A 21,826-nucleotide genomic window follows, 5' to 3' on the forward strand; every position below is an offset into this window, starting at 1 on the left:
GTAGATCTTATATTTATATCCCAACATGTTAAGGGATTTCACCTGGCTAATTTATGAACAAATCCTGTTGTTTCAGGATTTTGTATTACATTTTAAACAAAACTAAATTTGTAAAAGAAATAAATAAATAAATCCAGGGAAAAGGTCCAGACTGTGTCCAGGAAAGAGTGGTTTCCAAGTCAATCTCACACTAAACTGTTTGAATATCAGTCCTAAAGATAAAAAGAATTTGGGGAAATATTTTTTGTATTTCATTTTTTCATGCTTCATCTATCTCAAGGCCAAATCTTGAGAGTACTGACAGAACAGGTTGAAGTGATGTGAATCACAGAGCTGTCTAGCCATTGCATGATATCGATGTCTTCTGTACTGCTGACAACTGAGAAAACACTTCCTTTTTTTTCCCCTTCTTCTTCTTTTTCACCCACATATTGGAACCATATACAGTGAGAGGAAATAAGTATTCAGACACTTTTGTTCTTTATTACTGAATATGCTGTATTGCTTTTGCATATAAACTTTTTATACACACATAATATCTTTTAACTTTGTACTTATAATTATGTATGAAAAAATATGTATTCATATTCATTAACATTAGGCTGGCAATTGCACCTTCTGAACCATCTGAGGTCAGAATTGTTTTTTTGTAGAATGGTGGTTACATTTTGGCCCATTCTTCTTGACTAATAATCTGACTTTCTTTAAGGTTAGTTCATCTGATTGACATTTACAAATTCAGTATCTATATAATTTTTTTATGAATGCAAAACGCAGGAGCCAGTTAGAAACCAGTCACGAGTTTTATGTTTAGGATCAATTCAGTGTCTTTGATAATGAGATAAAATTTTGTTTTCTTTATGTTTTCTTCAGTAACATATGTAACGTAATTCCAATGAATGCCATTATATACTTGCCTTGTGAGGAGCTTGTGTGATACACGCTACAAAGTAATATATGTTCTATACATATGTTTTATACACATATAATACATACAAACAACTGATGCATAGTGTGTTATGTGAAATTTGCTTTTAAATCCGCACTGAAATTCTAAATTCATTTTAGCATTTGTATTTTTTGCACTAGATTGCACTTATAGTATTGGCATAAATAATGATATTTACAAGTTTCAGAATTCATTTCCAGTACTTTCCAGTGCTGCCATCTACAGGTAGAAATGGGCAAAATAATAAAAATGTAAATTTTTTGAAGACAGAAAATTCGGTTTACATTAGCAAGTTGGACAATAGAATTTAAAAAAATGATAATTTGTATTTAAATATTAAGATGTGTATTTAATATTAAAGTGTATTTTAAAATTTTGTTCGTTCAAAACGATTTTTTTCATGCACTGCACATGAAACGCAAAAGCACCACACAGGCTTGTTGTGTCTAAAATGGAAATAAAATTCAAATGAAGTGTGGAACACACCACTACAAATGGTTTTTAAAACTGAATATGAAAATCCTTGAGGCCTTTGGTTGACCTTTAAGGATTTGGTGTTTTTCTATAGTGTGTCATGCAGGCTAATACAAGTAGAACCTGAAATACATTTTCACAACAAATATATATATTTTGGAAACTTTTATTTAAAGTATACAACACATACAACATATAAAAAACTAATATGAAATGGTAGCAATATTGTGCACTTTAACAGTTTTGCATTAATGCGTGCTCATAGTACAAGAAAGACAAACAAAACACTACTTGTGCTAAAGGCATGACCTCCGAGAACTAACCGTTTAACCAGCTAGTAACATTAATTTAAACCAAAAACAATGACTTTTTTTTTTTAAGAAACATACAAACAAAATGTTAAAGATTCCAATTGAAGGGTAACGACATTCTGACATTCTTTACATAAACTCAGACCCTTGGAAATTATTTGTGCTAATCTTATCTGGTCAAATATACTTCCCTAAAACACACACATTTTTTCAAACACAAAGAGTGACCACTAAAAACGGCTTGAGCCTCTGTTCTGCTCTATGCTCATTGGAGTGAAAAAGGAATATGGTGTGGGTGCTCCAGATTCAAATATCTTCAGTAACCAGACAATAAAAATCTCTTCGAGCAGCATAGTTCCTGGAGCCCAGGTCAGACACATCAATCTCAAGAGCTTTGGCTTCAGTCAGTGGATCGGAGGTTGGTGGATGAACTTGGTCCCTGGACATTGCTTTATAGACAGGAAAGCGCACACCTAAAAGAGAGCAGAGAATGTGTTTTAAGCCTGGTTATGTTACTGTTAGTTATGATACAGTTTTGTTACTTGTAGCATATCTGAGATGTATGGTACCACAATTAAAAGGAAAATTGAGAACAATTAGCAGGTGAATCAGTATTAATGTTCTTACCCAAATCTCCAGCGGGGTCTGGGTCAGGCCTGCAGTCTAGGTAGTCTGGCTGCATGGTGAGCATGGGGTCTCTATCCCCCTGGAGCAGAGTCTGGGGATCTCCAGGTGACTCACTATGGAACACCACTTTACGGGGCATTGCCAAGGATAGAGCCTTCCAAAATCCAGATGATGGGGCCTGATTTTGAGGAATGATATGCATATTTTGTAGGCATAATAGATCTCAAGCACTATGTGCAGCCTGATATTTTAGATCAGAGGGTGTAAAACCTTATTAGTGTAAGTACCCTTTTTGCATTAAGTGTTACTGCAACCCTCAATTATTTGCATTGTACAAGAGATGTGCTGATCTGATCATGATCTGATCTACTAAATAACACTAAGATCCATTAATATATTATATATATATATATATATATATATATATATATATATATATATATATATATATATATATATATATATAAATATATATAATACAACAGACATGTTTATGTGGCCCCCATAGTGGATTGTACTTTGAGAGACACTGTTCTAGGTAAATGATTAGATTAGATTAGATTAATTAAATTAATTAAAAGGAATAAATAGCAGAATTACATGACATTTTGTTTGTATATACAGTAGACCAAATGGGTGTGTTTACTGTGGGAAGGCTCACAATGGAATGTGCTCCCCAGATGAGAGTCTTGATTCGTGCCTGGTGATCACGTAGTTGCTGAATGATGTCCACGCTCACATGCTTCTGCTTAGACTGAAAGACAATGAAGATGGGCTTCTGAGACAGCTCCAGCAGGTGAGATAAGCCCTGTCTAAAAGCAGGACAAACCTCTCTTAGAACTGGATAGTTAGCCTGTTCCACATTTAAAATAATACAAACAATTCAAAATCTCAATTTATTTATTTTTGAAAAAACATAAATGAAATCTGTTACAACCATTAACTTGACATAGCAGGAAGCATTTGTACCTAAAGTTGGAAGTGCACCAATCCTGCTGTACATAGGCCTGTGACAACACGACGATGAGCCGCCGACATCGACTAATGTTCATAAGTAACTCTGCAGATGGCTCTGAGGACACAATCCCAACACACAAACTAGCTTTTGAGAAATGAGCGGAATGAACAACATCGACAGATAGAATCAACTGGTAGGAAATTCCTTCAAAAAGTTTAACTGCATTCTAACATGAAGTGAAAATGACTGTAAAAGAATCAAGATCAAAGCATAGAAATGCAAGATTTTAATTTAGATCTGTTTGCCTGACTGACTTGGACTGTATGGCATCCTGTTATTATAGGCCTTATAGATGTACCTGCTCCAGGGAGGATGTTCGTGTTGTTAAGTAGTAATTTGTACCCATATTTATTCTCCAGTTGAGGTTTCAGAATAAAATTGACAAACTTAAGGTCATTTTCATCGTCTATGTAAGAAATGTAGGCATCATAAATTTTGCCATCTGAAGAAAAAAAAATAGATCATTAACAAATGACATTCTAAACATTTTGCAAGATATTGTATCATTTGGTATAAGTAAAAACAAAAACATTGGATACCACTGTACAGTATTTTTTACCATTGAGTTCATATTCTCCATATGTGTTTTTATACCAGAGTTTGAAGTTGAGGTGGCATTTTGAATATACTACAGCAGCCAAGACTAACATGATGAACAAAACCAAGGATGCCAACACTGCCCCTGTGTGACTAGGGAACACTGGGATAAAAGAAAAGAAATGTCATTATTGTTATACATTATTCTAGTCACTTGAGCATTGGTTAAATGCTGCATAGACTATTATACAATGAATAAAACAAAAAATCACTGATCAACTTTGAAAAACATGCAGACATTTTAATCACACTGTGAGTAGTCTTTAAAACATTAAACAGTCACTATCAGTATCTATCTCCTCCATCATGACTAATATGATTATTTACTGGAGGTTTTACCGGTGTTTTGAAGCCTGAACGTGGTTGTAGTGTTCGCTATTTCACATGAGTAGAGACCAAAATCGAACTCTTCCTTTAACTTCACTGTCAGAACACTGCTCACCATCAGCTGCTCTTCATCTGTGAACCTGTGACAGTAATGATAAAGAGCTTTCAAGATCCATTCCAATCATGAGGGCATTTTATAACAGCATATATTCAAACATGAATTTGATGAAAATTTAAATAAATAAAGTACTTTCTTTGGATTTCTGGGATGGTACTTTGACATGTAGCACTCACCACTGGGAAGTGTTTTGAGTGAAAGAACCAGGGATCAGGAGAGGTTCTCCATCTTTGCTCCAATGCACATTGGCTTTGCATTCAGTCTTACTGTTGTTTCCATAATGTATCAGAGCTGTGCAGTTCAGTTTAACACTGGAGCCTTGGCTTTCCCACACATCTTTCTCAGTGCTACTATGTAGAAATTGCAGTGTTCTGTTACAAAGAGGTTCTGCATGTAAAGAACAAAACATATATAAGAACACATAGTCAGTTAAGTAAACATATAGTCAGAAATACTACTCCATATATTGATAAGCATGAAATAAATGACAGAAATTCTTGCCATGAGAAGAAATGTTTAACAAAAATATGCAGCACCACTTTCAATTAAAAATAGTTTTATTTAGTGTGTATTTTATTTAGTTTATTTAGTGTCCAAAATGGGGCAACAAAAATGTGTTTATGTTATAATTGGACTGTAGAAAGTTTCAATCAATGTGATGTCATAATTATTTGTGGCTGGGAGTCAGGAGGGCAAAATTAATCATGTTTTCTGGAAAAGCGGGAAGGCACACTGGCATACAATTAACACTAGCTAATTTTGAATGTCTGTGAGTTTGTGTACATGGAAATTTTAATTTGCTTTTTGTGGAACAATTTATGAATGATTTTTTTTATTAATTCACTCACTCTATGGTCCATTTAAAAATGTAAATAATTTTTAAAAACTTTTTTTATTCAGGTCTGAGTGGAAATAGTGTCTCAGCTTAACAAAGTAAAACCTTATTCTCCTTCACAGGTGAAGCTGATAATCATCACACCCTTCCCAGATCTCCCTTCAGTTTCAGTACTGTGGTTCAATTCTGACCCCAGTTGCACTGTGACCTACAATACTATACTATACTATACTATACTATACTATAGTAAGTATAGTATATATGTATACTAATATTACTGAGTATTAACAGTGCTGAAAAACGTACGTACATATATTATTATTTATACAAATAGGTTTCACTACCTACAGATGAAAGACTTGAATGCAAAATGTCTTTTTTCTCTGATATTTCTCTTTATGTACTACATTATTAACTACAGTCACTATAGATGCAGGCCATGTGTTTATATATCTCTATCTATCTATCTATCTATCTATCTATCTATCTATCTATCTATCTATCTATCTATCTATCTATCTATCTATCTCTCTCTCTCTCTACATGTATATATATATATATATATATATATATATATATATATATATATATATATATATATATGTAATGACACAAGCATAAAAATAAGTATGGCATGATGGGGGTATTAGAAAGACATCAACACGGGGTTTGCAAACATTCAAATGTGTACTTAATCACCGCTTAGCCATAAGCTAAAAAAAAAAAAACACAATTACAAAGTTTAAAAGCTTTTTTTTATTGTTTGTTTGCTGTGGTAATTTCTGTAACATGGGGCTTTTTGAAAAACTTCATGACTAAAGTGAATAAGTGAAGAGAAAATTGTCGCCATATTCCAGTAATGACTCATCTTCAGTTACCTGTTGGAACTCGTTAAACCTGTTTGTTTTCATCTGCATGTGTTATGTGCATTCAATTCACTTCTCTCATATTTTATCCTCTAATAAACTAGACAAAACATTGAGTTGTTTTGGTTGTTTTTTTGTATTTTTCACACCATCTTTGGTTATAGTGGATGAGAACAAGCCTGAATATCCAATCTTTAGCTTAAATTAGCCTAAATGTTTTACCTTGTGCTGGATAACTAGATAATGAAAAGTTTATTTTCTGTAGTACTGCAGAATTTCCAATAATAGCATCATATAATTACATCCAGATAGTCTTGGGTATTTAGGTTGCATTTTTAATTAAATGTTACCTTTCTAAATATGGCAGAATGTCAGCTACTATTTAAAATAAACATGGGTAAAATTGACATAAGGTTGTATGTCAGTTTTATAAAACAGAGTTCCCTTTATGCAGTGTAGCCTAAACTAGAGTGAATACCAAATTAATGGCCGGTTTTTACATTTTCCTATTGGCTTTGCCATTAATAAAAAGTAAATAACCAACATATTTGTTCTCTAAAAGTTCAAACAAATGTGTATAATCATTATATAGAAGCATGTTTAATCATTGTGAAAAGCAGTATGATTACTTATTTGTAAATTTGGGAAAGTATATTTGGTATGCAGTTGTTAATAATTTTAATCTTTTCTTTCAGCTTCACTGATAAAATGCAAGCAAGCAAGAAAGAAAGCAAGAAAGAAAGCAAGAAAAAAGAAAGAAAGAAAGAAAGAAAGAAAGAAAGAAAGAAAGAAAGAAAGAAAGAAAGAAAGAAAGAAAGAAAGAAAAAGAAAATTGCCAAATATTTTCTAAACAGACTATGAAGAACACGCATGTCAAACAAGCTGCTAAAAACCTTGTGTTTGTCATTTTGCTGTTGTGTTTCAGATAATGTTGCTACTGTCTAGTTTATAATACATGACCACTTTAATGCAAAAGTAAAATAGCAATAAAAAGTAGATGTACATCGTCTGACAACTTTTCCCAGTTTGCTGCTGTATGAGGCGAGTGCAGGTGCAGTACAGATAAGTGAGAACAGACATTTTTAAAACAGGGAGTTTTGAAGTTAGCTAAATGGACATCATGGCAGGTGTATATCAGCTGGATATTGATGCCTTCACATTTAACAAGAGCTTTGTCCGCTTTTTGTCTTTAACATACTATATGCAGACAAGTCTTCCCAGAGATTTAAACCAGGAAATAAACATTGAAAGATGAGAAGCATGCACACTATCAGTGCACGCAAAACCAATCCTGCATGCATTTGCATTTATTCAAAAAAAAAAAAAGGACTGAGAGCAAGGTGGATGGGGAATGAGAAAAGAAGAAAAGGATACTGATCAGTTAATGCTTATATGCCATCAAAGTATGAGCTTAAATAGGGACAGTAGTAAACCGAGTAACTAAACAGGTTCAAACCAGCCTGTTGACTCTGACAACAATTTGTTTGAGAAAATGACACCAGGTTTGACCTAACAATCTAGTTGTTCCGGTACAAGAATGCCTATGAACTTTGGCTACAATAAAAAACAATGTGTCTAGTGTGATGTAAAAATAAAATAAAAAAATAAAAATCACTAATGCAGTAAGATCAAAATATAATCATATTGTATTTACTGTGTTCAGTCTGCGTGGTTATAGAGGGGCAGGTTGAGGTTATGATCACATGGTTTAGCTTGTGTTCCTTAGCTTTCTGTTGTGCTGACACTGATAAACTCCATCATTCATTAACCAGTTTGAGACTTAACCATCCATTCTCAAGGTACAAAGTTCAGGGTGATTTTACTTATTTACTTATTTGGTTGTTTGCTTTTAATAAACATAGTAACCTACAAAAATAATGCACATTATATTTGATTTATTTTTTACATTACATATATTTTTACATTATTTAAACAATAAAAAAAAAAAGCATGTAAGCAATTCCTTAAAGAAAAGTCTAAGCCTCACCTCCGATCATGAGTGCAACCTGGATCCAGATTAAACACATGAAGAGAATCCTGCGCCCCATCCTGCTTTTAATACTTATATAAATCAGCCACGGTGACCTTCGTGGAGTTGAGTTCAAGATATAAAACAGGTGTAAATAAATATACGGCGTATGAAACAAGCATTTCACATGTAAGCAAACGCATACATCCACAGGCGAGGTGCGCACCGGCTGCGCAGTGAAACCGCAACAAAAAAGTGGAACTGTTGTCACGTGATACTATACAGTATTAGTGGTGGCCTGGAACAACCTTTAACTCTTAACAACGCTCCACTCTTTTATAATATTTTTCGCTTATATCTAATATCTAATATTTCTCTCTCTCTCTCTCTCTCTCTCTCTCTCTCTCTCTCTCTCTCTGATAGATAGATAGATAGATAGATAGATAGATAGATAGATAGATAGATAGATAGATAGATAGATAGATAGATAGACTTAAAAACATCTTGACCATACGGTGATAATATCTTGTAAATAAGGTCACATTAGTAAAGATGATGAGGATGATTATGATGATGATTTCTTTATGACATTCAATTTTACATCTTTTATGGGATGTCATCTATCTTTACAGAGAGCTGTACCATGGAGTCTGTAAACTGGTTTCATTGATATTTGCAGTAGGTTAAAAAAAAAAAAAAAAGTCAAATCAAAGTATATTTTTACACTTTACACACACAGTATAAAACACACTCTAAGTGCATGCATAATTGTGAAGTATATTGTTCACATACCAGTCGATGCCAAGCCTTGTATTTTTGTCATAATCTTTGCTCTTTGCCTAGCCTATGTCTGTGCTGTTTTCACATCACCTGATCTTTAACTTTATGTGTAACATAAATCTGTGCATAATATTACACGTAAGTACCGAAGACTTACATTCAATTTGATGATATTGTGATTTGTGGTGAGAGAAGAGAGCAGGTTGAGAAGAGCTGGAGAGGTGGAGGTCCACACTGGAAAGAAGGGGAATGAAAGACAGTAGGAGTAAGACAGAGTACATGTGTGTGAATGAGAGGGAGGGCAGTGGAGAGGTGTGGTTGCAGGGAGAGGAGATAGTGAAGGTGGAGGAGTTCAGGTACCTGGGGTCAACAGTGCAGAGTAATGGAGAGTGTGTTAGAGAAGGCCAAAGAGGAGGTTTATGGATGTGGTGAGGGAAGACATGCAGGTAGTTGGTGTGAAAGAGACAGATGTGAAGGACAGAGTGGTATGGAGACGAATGATCCGCTGTGGCAACCCTTAATGGGAGCAGCCAAAAGAAGAAGAAAAAGTTGTACTTCATAACACCAACATGCATCTGTTTAGCCCTATTTATTTAAGATGGTCTAACATTTTAATTGTGTTTTGTTGTTTTCTTCTTTTTAAGGAAAATGGTTTCCAATTAAAAAAAAAAGATTTTGAAACTGAAAAAAGGCTTCAGAAAAACTCCTGTCTATAACGGAATCCACTATTCCGAGCTAAAAAAATATGATACAGGTTGAGTTAAATGTTCAAAATGTATTGTATACTGTACAGGCCCATTCAATTGCATTTCTAAACCCATATTTATTGATTTGTTTTAATAAATTCCAAAAAATACAAACTCCACAAAAATGTACATACTGTATCAGTCCATAAACTGGAAACAAAAAAAATAAGCAAATAATTGAAATAAATATAAAGCTCACAGTGGATTGTAAATCCAATGTAATACAAAAAACTAATATATATATATATATATATATATATATATATATATATATATATATATATATATATATATATATATATATATATATATATATATATATATATATATATATATATACGATATAGACAAATTCATTAATCAACTTAGCAAGAGCACTGAATTGATCACATGGAAACAGTAAGTGTACAGCTGTACCCAGCAGCAACAACTTGCAAATTTCATAATTAGAAAAGACACTGTAGTCCAGTTTATCATGCAAGTGATTAATCATATCTTGTTTACCAGATTGGAACATCCAGTGAAGTTTCTTATTCTCTCTGTGTTCTGATATGTTGTGTTCCTCCACGGCTGAAAAAAAAAAAGTATTAAGTCGGAAATTGGGATGCACATGAATTATGCATGTGATGCATGTTAGAGGCACAATACCGCATACAGGGCACTTATTTTATGCCATTTTTCCAATGAGGCTTCACTTATATCTGTATTAATTTAAACAGAACATCAATAATATTTCTATGTAAATTAATGGCAGGCACCAAGTACAGAGGTTGTTGATTTCTTTATTAAAAAAAGAATACTGATGTAAACTTGTATAAACTTGCTGACAGAATATGAACTCCATAAATAACCTTATACTTTATTTAGAAGGATCATATTTGAGCAAAAAATAAAATAAATATAGCTGCTAAGACTTGCTGTATATAATATTAAATAATACAAATATAACAAAGCTTTCTTTCGGCTTCTCCCATTAGAGGTCGCCAAAGCGGATTATCCGTATACGTGATCCGCATATTTGATTTGGCACGTTTTTACGCTGGATGCCATTCTAACGCAACCCTCCCCATTTATCCGGGCTTGAGACCGGCACTAAGAGTGCACTGTTTGTGCAACCATAATGGCTGGGGTTGGTTCCCTGACCAGGAATCGAACCTGGGCCGCGGCAGTGAGAGCGCAGAAATCTAACCACTAGACCACCAGGGATGATACACTTATAACAAATTAAGGTATAATAGATTAATAATCATTTTGATCACTCACCGTAGTTCTTCTTTTAGTCTTCCAAGTTTTTCTTGCAGTCTTGTATTTTTAACCTCTAAGGGAGAACTGGGGACAAACCACCCTGCGATGAACTTACACATGACCACCACGTGCTGCTTAGACAAAATGTCCAGTGCATTTTGGGAAGCAGGAGAAAAATTTAAATCATTTAATCCATATTATCCAAATATGAATGCATAATTGAATTATTCTCAATATGTCATCTTTGCTGTTTGTCTGTACCTCAAAAAGGACAACGAAGGCAAAGCGGACTGCCTGAATGACCCAAAACTGATTGGTCAAAGTGTAGTTATCATCACTTCTGTAATCTCTATAACTAAAAAAAACAAAACAAAAAATAACCACAATGACAACAGCAATAAACTGTGAGGGAACCACGCCTCCCTCCTGCACTCAGACCATCCCTGGACTTCCTATGTTACGGATTCTACCCTGTCTCGTGTACTAAGGCAAATAAAGCTTATTAACTGTATTCTGGTTTTCGACTCTTGATCCAAGCATGACAAACAGATCATAAACCTCTGGTGCTCTAAATGCTAATTGCAAGTATCTTTCAGCAGAAATAAAAAAGTGGCAGTTAATGTTTTGTGAATTAAATTTTTTTTATATTACCAGTACCTGCAGTGCGTCACATTCATGTCATTGTGAATGAGTTGGTGGGGTAAAAAGTCTTTTCTGATGTTCTCATCATTTGTATCAGCAATAGATAGAGAATTATTAATATAACCAGTCATGCATCTGTGTAAGAGAAACAGAGAAAATTTGAGTTTGATAATGACAATTTAATGATTGCTTGGTAATTACAGCATGCAGTGTGGTATAATGTAGATAGTATAATATGTAGATAATGTTGTATAATGTAGATAGTATAATGCATACTCAACACCACTAGCATTGAAATTTGCACAGGGTCCATAGCGGTAGCGATACACCAACCGAGGGATAAAATCAGAGGATATGCCAATGACTAGCCCATTGGCAATAACAGCTAACACACCAATTGTTTCCAGTATATCTGTCCAAACACCTAAAAAAAACAGAAACTGTACTTAGGTGCATAATTTAACCTGAAGATAAATTAGCAGTTATATATTCTGTGTGTGTGTGTGTGTGTGTGTGTGTGTGTGTGTGTGTGTGTGTGTGTGTGTATATGTATATATACAGTAGATTTTTGAGACCTGTTGCAGCCATCAAATTCAAAAGCAATAAACCATATTTTTTCCTCAAAATATATTCTATATATGTATATATTCTCAATTTAAATAGTTGATGTTTTTTGTATTACTGTGAATAGAATATGGATTTATGGGATTTCTCAAACATTGCATTTTGTTTTATTTACATTTTACACAGTGTACCAACCATGTTGGAATTATATAAATATATATATTTCTTTTGCTCTAACCTATGTCATTAGTCTTCCTGGGCACCAGTCTTCGCTCTAAACTGACCATTTTAATGGCATCCATTCTGATCTCAATGATGTTGTTAAGCAGAGCAAGCAGAGGAGCCAGAGGAAATGCAGCCACGAAGATGGTGGTGAAACTAAACTGGAGTACTAAGCAGAAGGGAAAATAAGCAAAGTTAACAAATATTTCAAACTGGGAGTGAACCTATGCTGCATCATAAAAACTTAGTCTGTACCCATTTCGAGAAATTCATTGAAGAGACTGAAGGAGTCCACATTGTTAAGGTCAAAGTTCCTGAGCAAGTCCTTGAGTTTACAGTTGTCACACACATTCACACCTCCTGTACCCTCTAGACAGTCCTTCTGTGAACACTGTCTAACCTTTCGCCTGAGCTTACTACTCTGTCGCTGTTTCACCCACCGTCTGAACCAGCTGTGGAGAGAGTAAATACTTTAGTATTTAGTATAGTATTGAATAAGAGCTAGTAGCCATGTACTGATAATTATTCTTTACTTATAAGAATATGATATTTTCAGCATACACTACAGTGCTTTGTTAGACATCTTATTTCAGCTAAATTTAAAAGCAGTGGAGTTTTTTCTTTCTTTTTGCTCAGCAACTTGCCAAAAAACAAACCTCGCTCCAAATGCTTTTAGTAATTTTTTTTTTTTATTGAGATTATTTATAATTTGCATATTGGTTATTTAGGTCTACAAGAATACAAGAACAAAACCTTAGTTAAAGCTGCATTTTCAACTGCAGTGATTATTGCAGTGAAAAAAATTGTGAATCCTGAATCATGTTTTGTTTTCATTTTGGTCTACATTTTTATTTAAATGTTTGCTCAGTGAATCAAGAAAAGGCAAAAAAAAAATGTTTTTATGAATGGTTGTGACATCATGCATTTAACTGTACATGCATCCGTAAAGTGTGTACATTCAAAACAAAAATGTAGATTTATGAACTTTTAAATATAGAAGATCCACTCCTTCTTTCGTCCCATGAACAACAAATACATTTTGTAACAATTAACAGTGTAAAAATCCTTACTTACGGGCCTGAAATCTCAAACACGTTGCTGATGATCTGTTTGAGCAACATGATAATGGCCATCTGAATGAACAGGTCAGTCAGACATCCACTAGGGTGACACTAAACACAAGACATTGTCATACTTCATTACTCCACTAGGGGGTAATAGACACAATATTAATATTACTTTCTTTAATTTAAATCTAGTCATGTCAATTATGAGATATTTATGAGATATAATATATTAGCATATGCTCACTTCCTCTAATCTCCAAATTCCAGCTATCCTCACATATCCACCGGGATGTCCGTTTATCCTGCAATAAATTAACACATCTTTTGTAGGCATAATATAACCATGCTGGTAGTCACCACATTTTAAGAACAAAGTTCACAAATATTTAATCATCTTTTTTTGTGATTTCTTACCTGCCAAGAAAGAATGCTGTGTATATGAGTGAGGAGAAAAGAGTAAAGAACTGAAAGGTAAACATCTTCACTGTGAAGCTCCTTTCGACAGCAGCATGTGAACGCACATTTTCTACAACATAAAAAGATAAATAAACTATTGAACATTTAAAGTCATAAGCAATATAGTTTTATAGAAACATTTCCACCTACCTAATTCACATAACTTCAGAGCCACTCTGCGATTGACCTGCCCCAATTGAAAAGAAGGAGAAGCTAATAAGCATAGTTAATGTAAAATTGGATGAACACATTAATTCATTCACAAAACACACTTTTGCCACTTAGAAAACTATGAAAGCTTGAATATTAAAGATTTTATTGCAATTCTAATTAAATTAAACTTTTTTTCCTTTTTACCCAAGTCATGATGGTTATTGTGATGAAGTGCAGCACTGCTCCAAGCATGAAGGCCACTGTGTTGCTGTGTTTATTAAGGTAAGTCCAACTTGTGTACTTAGCAAACTTTTCACTGGTGATTACCCTGAACACCACAAGGGCCTGTGCCAACCCAATGATGAGTAGCAACTGTGAACACACACACACACCCACACCCACACACCACACACATGTGTGTACATCTTCAGTTTGTATGCAATCATAGGGTCACTTCAGAAAGGATAGACACCAAAACATTAACTGCCCCGTGTTACAGCAACAGTATGGTTACTCAACTGGCTCAAACCCCACATTAGAGGGATATCCTTACCATGAGTGTCATTATCACCATTATTAGTGTACTGCGAAGGTATGAGTGACTGTGCTTCTTCGACTTGCAATCAGGATCATTCACAATTTCCAATATCAGTTCCTCCTGCACAGATGTAAGCATGCATACAAATGCAGAAATGATAAATATATGTTCACTATCAAATAAACTCCCCCTGATTGCTGTTCCCTTTGTATAATATATAAAAAGGGGGCACCAATTGTTTTTTATTTCCTACCTCTTCTTCACACCAGTCAAACACTTTCCACTCACAGACATATGAGGCTGTGTGGCGTTTCCAGAACTCTAGAAACACAGTAGCTGAAGGGAACAGTAATAGTGATCTTAGCATAACTTCAAATAGAAATGCTTTCAAAGTTTTGATGACTTTAAGCAGAAATCAGAACTTACCCCAGACTGCCATAAACATAGCAAATGCGACTGTTCCTTCATTATCGAACAATGTGCTCAACTACAAAAAGTGAAAAGCCAAAATATAACATCTGAGCTCTTTACACTGAGACACTGATCATTAAGTATGAAACAAAATCTAGAATGTTCAGAATGTGTCCAGACCTTGTGCTGGAGCACTACAGGTACGTAATCTATTACTTTTTTTTTTTTTTTTTAACAATTTGATGATTCAAAGATTGAACTGCATTTTAGGACAATGTTTGTTAAATAACCTACAAGCAAAGACAATTCAGCAGCATTCCACTTATGTTTATTTCATGTATAACAATATGTATTTAATGCATTTGCATGAGAATACCTTTGCGTATATGCATGTATCAGAGAGCCGCCAGACCTTACATCTCTCATCACACAGTGGGCACATTATAGTGTTTGATTCACACACCTCCTGTCTACGACACAAACACGCAGAAGCACACACACACACACACACACACACACACACACACACACACACACACACAGACGCACACATACACACACACACAAACATTATAAAGTTATGTGAAAATGGATGATATGACATCCAATTCAATGTTGCATTATATCTAAATGAGAGCTTGCTATTAAAAGTGTTAGGGCTACGCATCAAAATCAGGGTTTGTATCAAAGACATGTGTAGCTCCTGAATTTTCTATGAATTGTTCTTTGGTGTAAATGGTTGTATTTGCATATAAATAAGATTTTTACTCTCTAACAGGTCAATTAAAACATAATAATAATAGATTAGATTAGAATAGATAGGTTTAATAGATAATAAGTAAGGTAAGTGAAGTGCCTATCTGATGAGGTGTAGAAACCATGAGGTCAAACTAGATTTTAAATTCACTCTCCTGAAATATGATATGTGAGTAAATATATATATTCCAGTTCCAAGGCAAGTAGTCCATGATAAACAATTTGGTTCATATAAACAAAAGCCAAATATAAAATGTCTATGTACCTATTGACATAAGCACTATAAGGTGTGTAAGTAATATGCTGCAGTTGTGTGTAGTCTCTGTTATTATAGAAACTGTTTTACCTTTAAACATGACATTATGCAAGTCAGATTATACAAATGCAAAAAGAAAAAAATCAACTCATTTTCTTAAAATATACATTTTTTATATTTTTTTTCATATGGTATTAACTTCTTTCCATTGCTGCTAGATTATTTATTCCTTTAGTTCTGAAATGCTTAGGACTCAGTCTGTAGGTAACTTAGAACAAGCGATTAGACAAAAGCAGTATTTTCACAGTGGCTGTAAGCAAATGCTACAAAATGGATTGCAAAACGGTGTCGGAATGTTTCAAGAACATTTAGAGACATTTTTAACATAGTCTTGATCATTCCAACTGTCATGAGTCATGTCTGAATTAGTTTCAGTGGAGCATGAGTGTTTACAGTACTTCACATCCTAGTATGTTCGGTGATATTCACTATCTAAAAATGCCTGCAAACTACATGTTTAAAAGAGCTATAAAATATCAGTGCAATTCTACTAATCAGATCATAACAGTCTTCCTCATCAGTTGTAAATCATATACAAATCAGACATTATGATAAGCAGTTTTGCCTTTATTGTTGTTATAATAATAAAATAAAATAATGTAACAAAACTTACATTAGAGGGTTGGGGTGGAAGAAAAATAGGCCATAAAGAAAGACTATGACCCCTAGGAAAGCAGCAGGAATGAGCAGAAATGTGTACCAGCCCAACCAAAGGAAATACAGAGCCACCTTTTCTCCAAAGTAGTGTCTAAATAAGCACAAATAATCAAAGAATTATAAGAATTTCTACCAGATTTCAACACATTTTACAGTTATTGATTTGTACCTACTAGATTCTTTCACAGTACCTTACATCAGCTATGGGCTGCCCATTAAGACAGGCTGTCCATCTAGCCCAACTCTTTCTCAATTCTTTCTGTTCCTCTTTCTTCAGTAGGGAAAAATAGAAAGATCATACTTAGTGTTTAATGATTTAATTTTAATTGTGACAGCTAAACCTTTCTTTTCATGTTTACAATAGTCCCTGTTTACCTTCCTATCCCACATGATAAGCCACTAAATGTATAATTTGTCCTGGGTCCCTTTCTATAGAGTTTATTAAAAAACTTGTGTAAGCATTATACCAACAATACAAGAATGAATTCTCCTTTTCATATGGGAATTTTGAGTGTTATGTTTGTTATGCAACAATAAGGGGAGATCTAAAAAAACTTGATCCTTTTTATGAGTATTAAAATGATTTACAGCAAGCTCAAATTAGTTGTAGACATATGTAGACAGCTGTACTGTAGATAAAGAGAGAGACGAGAGCAATAGAGAGTGAAAGAACGAGAGAGAGAGAGAGAGAGAGAGAGAGAGAGAGAGAGAGAGAGAGAGAGAGAGAGAGAGATAAATGTAGGTTGAAAGGGCACAATGACTAAAAAAACATTCTGGAATAACAAAAATGAAAACAACAAATTAGGTCAAACCTCATGAAGACAAAACTGAGCCTGAAATACATTCTCTTTAATGAGGTCTGACAAATACTCTGCACCACCTGAGAGCCATGAAAACACACAATGTATTACAAAATTAATGCTTTATACTACAAGTCAAATATATAGACATCTGGCATACATCGTTTTTTTTTTTTTTTTTTTATAAAAATAAAGTACACATCCTTCTATTCCATGATTCTATTTATCAGGACCATCATAATTGTGTTGATCTTACAAACTATTAAAAACATATTTTAAGATGTAGTCATTTTTCCAAAGCATAAACTAACATTTAAAAACCAGTTGAGAAAAAATATGCACACCCTACAATGTAGTGTCATTTAAAACTATCATCGGCAACAATAACTTTACATTATTTTGGTGAAACTTTGGGGCGAATTTTTTTTACATCATTGCTCAACAATTTAGCGATGTATGATGGCATTTATTTATGCACAGCTTTTTTAAGATACACCAACAGCATCTCAATAGAATTGATGTCTGGACATTACAACTTGTTGATTTTCCTCTTTTGCTAGTCAGATGTGAATTTGCTTATGTGTCGCCACGGCTTGCTCATCAGGGATAAATGCACACCATTCACCTTGACTGTTGATTTCTGTAAAGCTGCTTTGAGACAATGTCTGTTGTGAAAAGCGCTATAGAAATAAACTCGACTTGACTTGACTTGACTTGACTTGACTTGACTTGACTTGACTTGTTTAGAATCAATGTCCTTTTGCTGGACAAACGGCCTGACATTTTTCTGAATAATATTCTAGCATAAAGTGAAGTACATCTAAATAGGTATAAGTTTCCTAGGATCTATGGCTGCAAAACAAGTCCAAATCATCACCCTTTACAGTTGGTATGAGATGTTTGAGGTTATTAATTTGTTTTTTCACCAAACATAGTGCATAGACTATAGCAGAATGATCTTCAAATTGTTTGAAGAAGCCTTATAACCATTACATAATGAATTAGCATCAATAATTGTCAACACACACGTGAGTGCTTTAAAACACCAAACTGCCAGATAAACTGCTTTTATAAAATCACAGAATTATTATTAACAAATCACATGCATATTTATTTTTTGTTATAGCTGGCTGATAATTATACACTTTTGTGGAAGTACTTATTATTTCCCATCTGGTTTCTTTTTGAAAATCAGTAACCAATCATTTAAATCTGTTCTGTCCAAACATTGATCTGAATAGTTTTAAGCAATGCAATACTTTCTACAATGCATAATTGTTTATTCTACCGAGTTACTACACAGAATAAACAATTCAAATGCATGTGCAAGTTTATGAAGTAATGCCAAAGCAATGATATGCTAATGGAACAACCACTCACCATCAGTCTCTATGCTGGTGTGATGAAGGATGTAGTCAACTATCCGTATCCTACAACAGAAATTAGACTCTAAATTAATTTGCATCATAACAGAGCAGCCAAAGATCTAAGTGTGCATGTGTGTGTCTGCGTTATTACCTTGTTGATTGTGGTATATTCTCTTGCTGTGTGCAGCTCCAGCTACATGCATCAGATACTTTAAGTAGATAGCTGTATGTATCAAAGGTTTCTTTTGGTGCTTTGATCCCATAAAAAACTTTATCATCATCAGCAATTTTCTGTCACATAACATATATAATCAGTTTAAGACATACATTTATGTGAACTTATTCATGTAATTTAACATACTCTGAATGCACAAAAACACCGTTATCTGTAAATTCTTGTTCTTCAGAGCTATGATGAAATCCCTTTTCTTCCTGGCTTTGTCTTGTCCTTTTTCTTTATCCATTTCCTGGCACACCAGAACATAGTCAAAGGACTTTTGGGAGTGCTAAGGTGAAGCAAAGATTTGGGGTATGTTAAAACCATGTCATACATAAAGAACAGGGTACAAACCAGCCTGTAAATTAAAAATGTGTTAGCTTTTGGAATACTACTGAAACAGCATTCCAAATTTGCATTTTTCTATTACTGTTTTTCAAGCAATTTAAAACTTTCTGTGTAATTGTGACATGCTTACTTATTACAGAATTTACTTATTACTGGCGAGGAAATGCGTGCAATTCAAAATACCATGTTTATGTTTATGGTATGTGATGCAATATCTCTTACTAAAGGAAGCATAGAAAGGCTCCCAGTGCCATTTTCCTTTTTCACCACCCCAATTGCTTCCAGTAGTTCAATGCTTCCCTGCAACAAACAAAACATTTGTTAACAGAGTAAATATAAAAAATCACACAGTAAAAAAAAATGTAATAGACTGTTGTCTGACTACTAAAAGTACATTTGTTTTTACTGCTCTGTCTGAAAAGTAAACTGAAGACCTGATTGGTTATTTAAATGTAAATTTATATTTTAACAATAAATGGAATACATAGTATTGATGGTATCATGGGAGAGGATTTTAAGAATGAATGACAATCTTATAGTTCAACTGTTTGGAGCATTTCTAAACAAAGATGATAGTGATTAACCTTTAAATAGCTTTTGTGTCATATGGCAGTGTTGCATAACTGAATGCATTTCAATATGTCAAAATTATACTTATTCATCACTTTGGCATATTAGGAACTGGTCTCAGTTCCTTAGAGTCACTAAGACATGTGGTTAGGGTAGTTTCTTTTCAAATGGAATTTTTTAAAAAGACAGTTTACATACTTTGCTTAGATCTGAAATTGTATTATTTTGACCAACATAAAAATAAAATAATCGCCACCATTACAAAAGTTTCACCATATGAAACTCTTCCCCTTTATTAAACCTTATAATAATCATATGTAGCTGTAGCACTAGTAAATTAAGAAATATCCCTAGATTTTGTAACATATTTTACATATTGTGTACGCATTAACAGGAAGTATAAAAGAAGTAATGTCTGAACTTTTCCAATGAGAAAAAAAGTTTACAAGACAGCAAGTTTCAAAAGTTTACAAGACAGCAATTTAAAATTGTGTCTGCCAGCATGGTGTTTATTTTCTTCAATTATTCTCCATGTTTTAATTGGACCAAATCGATCCTGAGTGCAGATTCTACCTCACCTGTCTTCTGTGACCTATTTTGCGCTCCATCACTAAGGCAAATCCAGGTATATTCAGGAAAGATGTGAAATGACCTGGAGCGGAGTTCTTTGTCCTTCAACATAAACTTCAGGTCTGAACTTGCCCCAAATCTTGCCTACTTCCGCAATTCTTTACTGAGTGTGTGAGTAAGAGGGAGAAACGTCTCAATGACTGGAATGTCACCTGTCGACTTGCTGGGATGCCTCACGTTTCGGCTATTGCATAAAGATTTTCATCTTACTATAATAACGACTTACTAAATAATAAGTCTAAATTAAAACTATTAACTGACTAATAATCCGGTCAGGCATTACAGGAACAGGAACATTTGTGTAAAAACATGGACCAAGCGAAACGTTAAGGGGATCGTATCTAAATGTCAAAACAAATTTCTGACACTTGATGGCAGCAGAGGGCAATCTATAAAAGCTAGCTTCATTAATAGGGGAGAATGAGGTTGGTTATAACAGGAGGTGGTTGTCACAGTCTACACCGATCTGTCATTAAATTAAAACCATTTTAATTTTGTTTTGTGGTGTCTTGCACCAAGATGTTAGCAACAGATCCTTTAGGTCCTTGTTTGCCAAGCATATCCCAGAGACCATTTCGAGATCTGATGTATTTGGAGGCCAAGTTAATACTTTAAACTCTTTAAACTCATGTTCCTGAAACACTTCCTGAACATTTTTTTCTGTGTCAGGGCGCATTATCCTGCTGAAAGACGTCATTATCTTTAGAGGTTGTCTAGGTGGTATGTGTCAAAGTAACCTCCATATGAATTATTAGATCCAAGGTTTCCCAGAAAAACATATTGCCCATGGCAATATACTGCCTTTGACACCTTTTTTCTGTAGTGCATCCTAGTGCCATCTCTTCCAAAAGTAAACATACATACACACACACATACACCTGGTGGTCCACATGAAAACATAATTCATCACCCCAGGTGCTTATGGCAGTGTACAGTAGTCAACATGGGTACTCTGGCAGCTCTGTAGATGTGCAGCCACATGCACAGCAAGCTGGCATGCACTATGTGTACTGATACCTTTTTATCATGGACAGCTTTTTTCCAATTATATATGCAACAGTAGCTTTTCTGTAGCATCAAACCTGACATGGTAGCCTTCACTCTGCACATGCATCAATTATCCTGTTGCCAGTTCATTGCTTGTGCTTCCTTGAACCACTATTAATTAGTTGTAACCACTGCATATCAAGAACACCCCAAAGACCTGTCGATCTGACAGTGATCAGAATTTAGAGTCCATCAGATATAAC

The 21,826-nt window shown here is 34.2% G+C and overlaps 2 protein-coding genes across 5 annotated transcripts; both read right to left on the minus strand.

Moving 5' to 3' along the window:
* Nucleotides 1-1,573: 1,573 nt before the first annotated feature.
* Nucleotides 1,574-8,348, minus strand: sigirr (single immunoglobulin and toll-interleukin 1 receptor (TIR) domain). Of its 2 annotated transcripts, none has more exons than XM_046858569.1 (9): nt 8,110-8,348; nt 4,598-4,808; nt 4,316-4,443; nt 3,939-4,079; nt 3,678-3,821; nt 3,331-3,433; nt 3,023-3,173; nt 2,362-2,539; nt 1,574-2,207 (listed from the first exon to the last, which is right to left on the minus strand). In XM_046858569.1, exons 1-9 carry the CDS (start codon nt 8,168-8,170, stop codon nt 2,041-2,043), a joined length of 1,284 nt encoding a protein of 427 aa, XP_046714525.1. In that variant the 5' UTR covers nt 8,171-8,348; the 3' UTR covers nt 1,574-2,040. The 2 variants fall into 2 exon arrangements, with proteins under 2 accessions (XP_046714525.1, XP_046714524.1); XM_046858568.1 differs by having other exon boundaries at nt 4,304-4,443.
* Nucleotides 8,349-9,958: 1,610 nt separating this feature from the next.
* On the minus strand, nt 9,959-20,678 carry LOC124391922 (anoctamin-9). 3 transcript variants are annotated; one of them, XM_046858622.1, is made up of 24 exons: nt 20,525-20,678; nt 19,599-19,676; nt 19,192-19,317; nt 18,963-19,102; nt 18,825-18,874; nt 17,457-17,524; nt 16,836-16,915; nt 16,601-16,735; nt 15,292-15,385; nt 14,931-14,991; nt 14,758-14,840; nt 14,520-14,624; nt 14,171-14,338; nt 13,964-14,000; nt 13,772-13,883; nt 13,602-13,659; nt 13,365-13,462; nt 12,546-12,742; nt 12,307-12,459; nt 11,781-11,928; nt 11,520-11,639; nt 11,124-11,217; nt 10,881-10,993; nt 9,959-10,187 (listed from the first exon to the last, which is right to left on the minus strand). In XM_046858622.1, the coding sequence occupies exons 1-24, from the start codon at nt 20,552-20,554 to the stop codon at nt 10,148-10,150; spliced, it is 2,388 nt and encodes a 795-aa protein (XP_046714578.1). In that variant the 5' UTR covers nt 20,555-20,678; the 3' UTR covers nt 9,959-10,147. The 3 variants fall into 3 exon arrangements, 2 of the variants coding, with proteins under 2 accessions (XP_046714578.1, XP_046714579.1); XM_046858623.1 differs by having other exon boundaries at nt 18,963-19,080; nt 19,173-19,317; XR_006927063.1 differs by lacking the exons at nt 9,959-10,187; nt 10,881-10,993 and having other exon boundaries at nt 11,786-11,928.
* Nucleotides 20,679-21,826: the final 1,148 nt, after the last annotated feature.

Source organism: Silurus meridionalis, chromosome 10 (assembly GCF_014805685.1).
Source record: "Silurus meridionalis isolate SWU-2019-XX chromosome 10, ASM1480568v1, whole genome shotgun sequence".
In the NCBI taxonomy this organism is placed as follows: Eukaryota; Metazoa; Chordata; class Actinopteri; order Siluriformes; family Siluridae; genus Silurus; species Silurus meridionalis.

Coding starts and splice junctions, on each gene's coding strand:
- LOC124391922 (XM_046858622.1), bottom strand. CDS start 20,554: ATGGAGCGCAAAATAGGTCACAGAAGACAG. Junction 19,318..19,598: donor GCCTTTCTATGCTTCCTTTA/GTAAGAGATATT, acceptor GCTTCACCTTAG/CACTCCCAAAAGTCCTTTGA. Junction 14,339..14,519: donor TGGTGATAATGACACTCATG/GTAAGGATATCC, acceptor GTGTGTTCACAG/TTGCTACTCATCATTGGGTT.
- sigirr (XM_046858568.1), bottom strand. CDS start 8,170: ATGGGGCGCAGGATTCTCTTCATGTGTTTAATCTGGATCCAGGTTGCA. Junction 3,174..3,330: donor TGGTGCACTTCCAACTTTAG/GTACAAATGCTT, acceptor TCCTGCTTTTAG/ACAGGGCTTATCTCACCTGC. Junction 2,540..3,022: donor TCTGGGGAGCACATTCCATT/GTGAGCCTTCCC, acceptor CCTCAAAATCAG/GCCCCATCATCTGGATTTTG.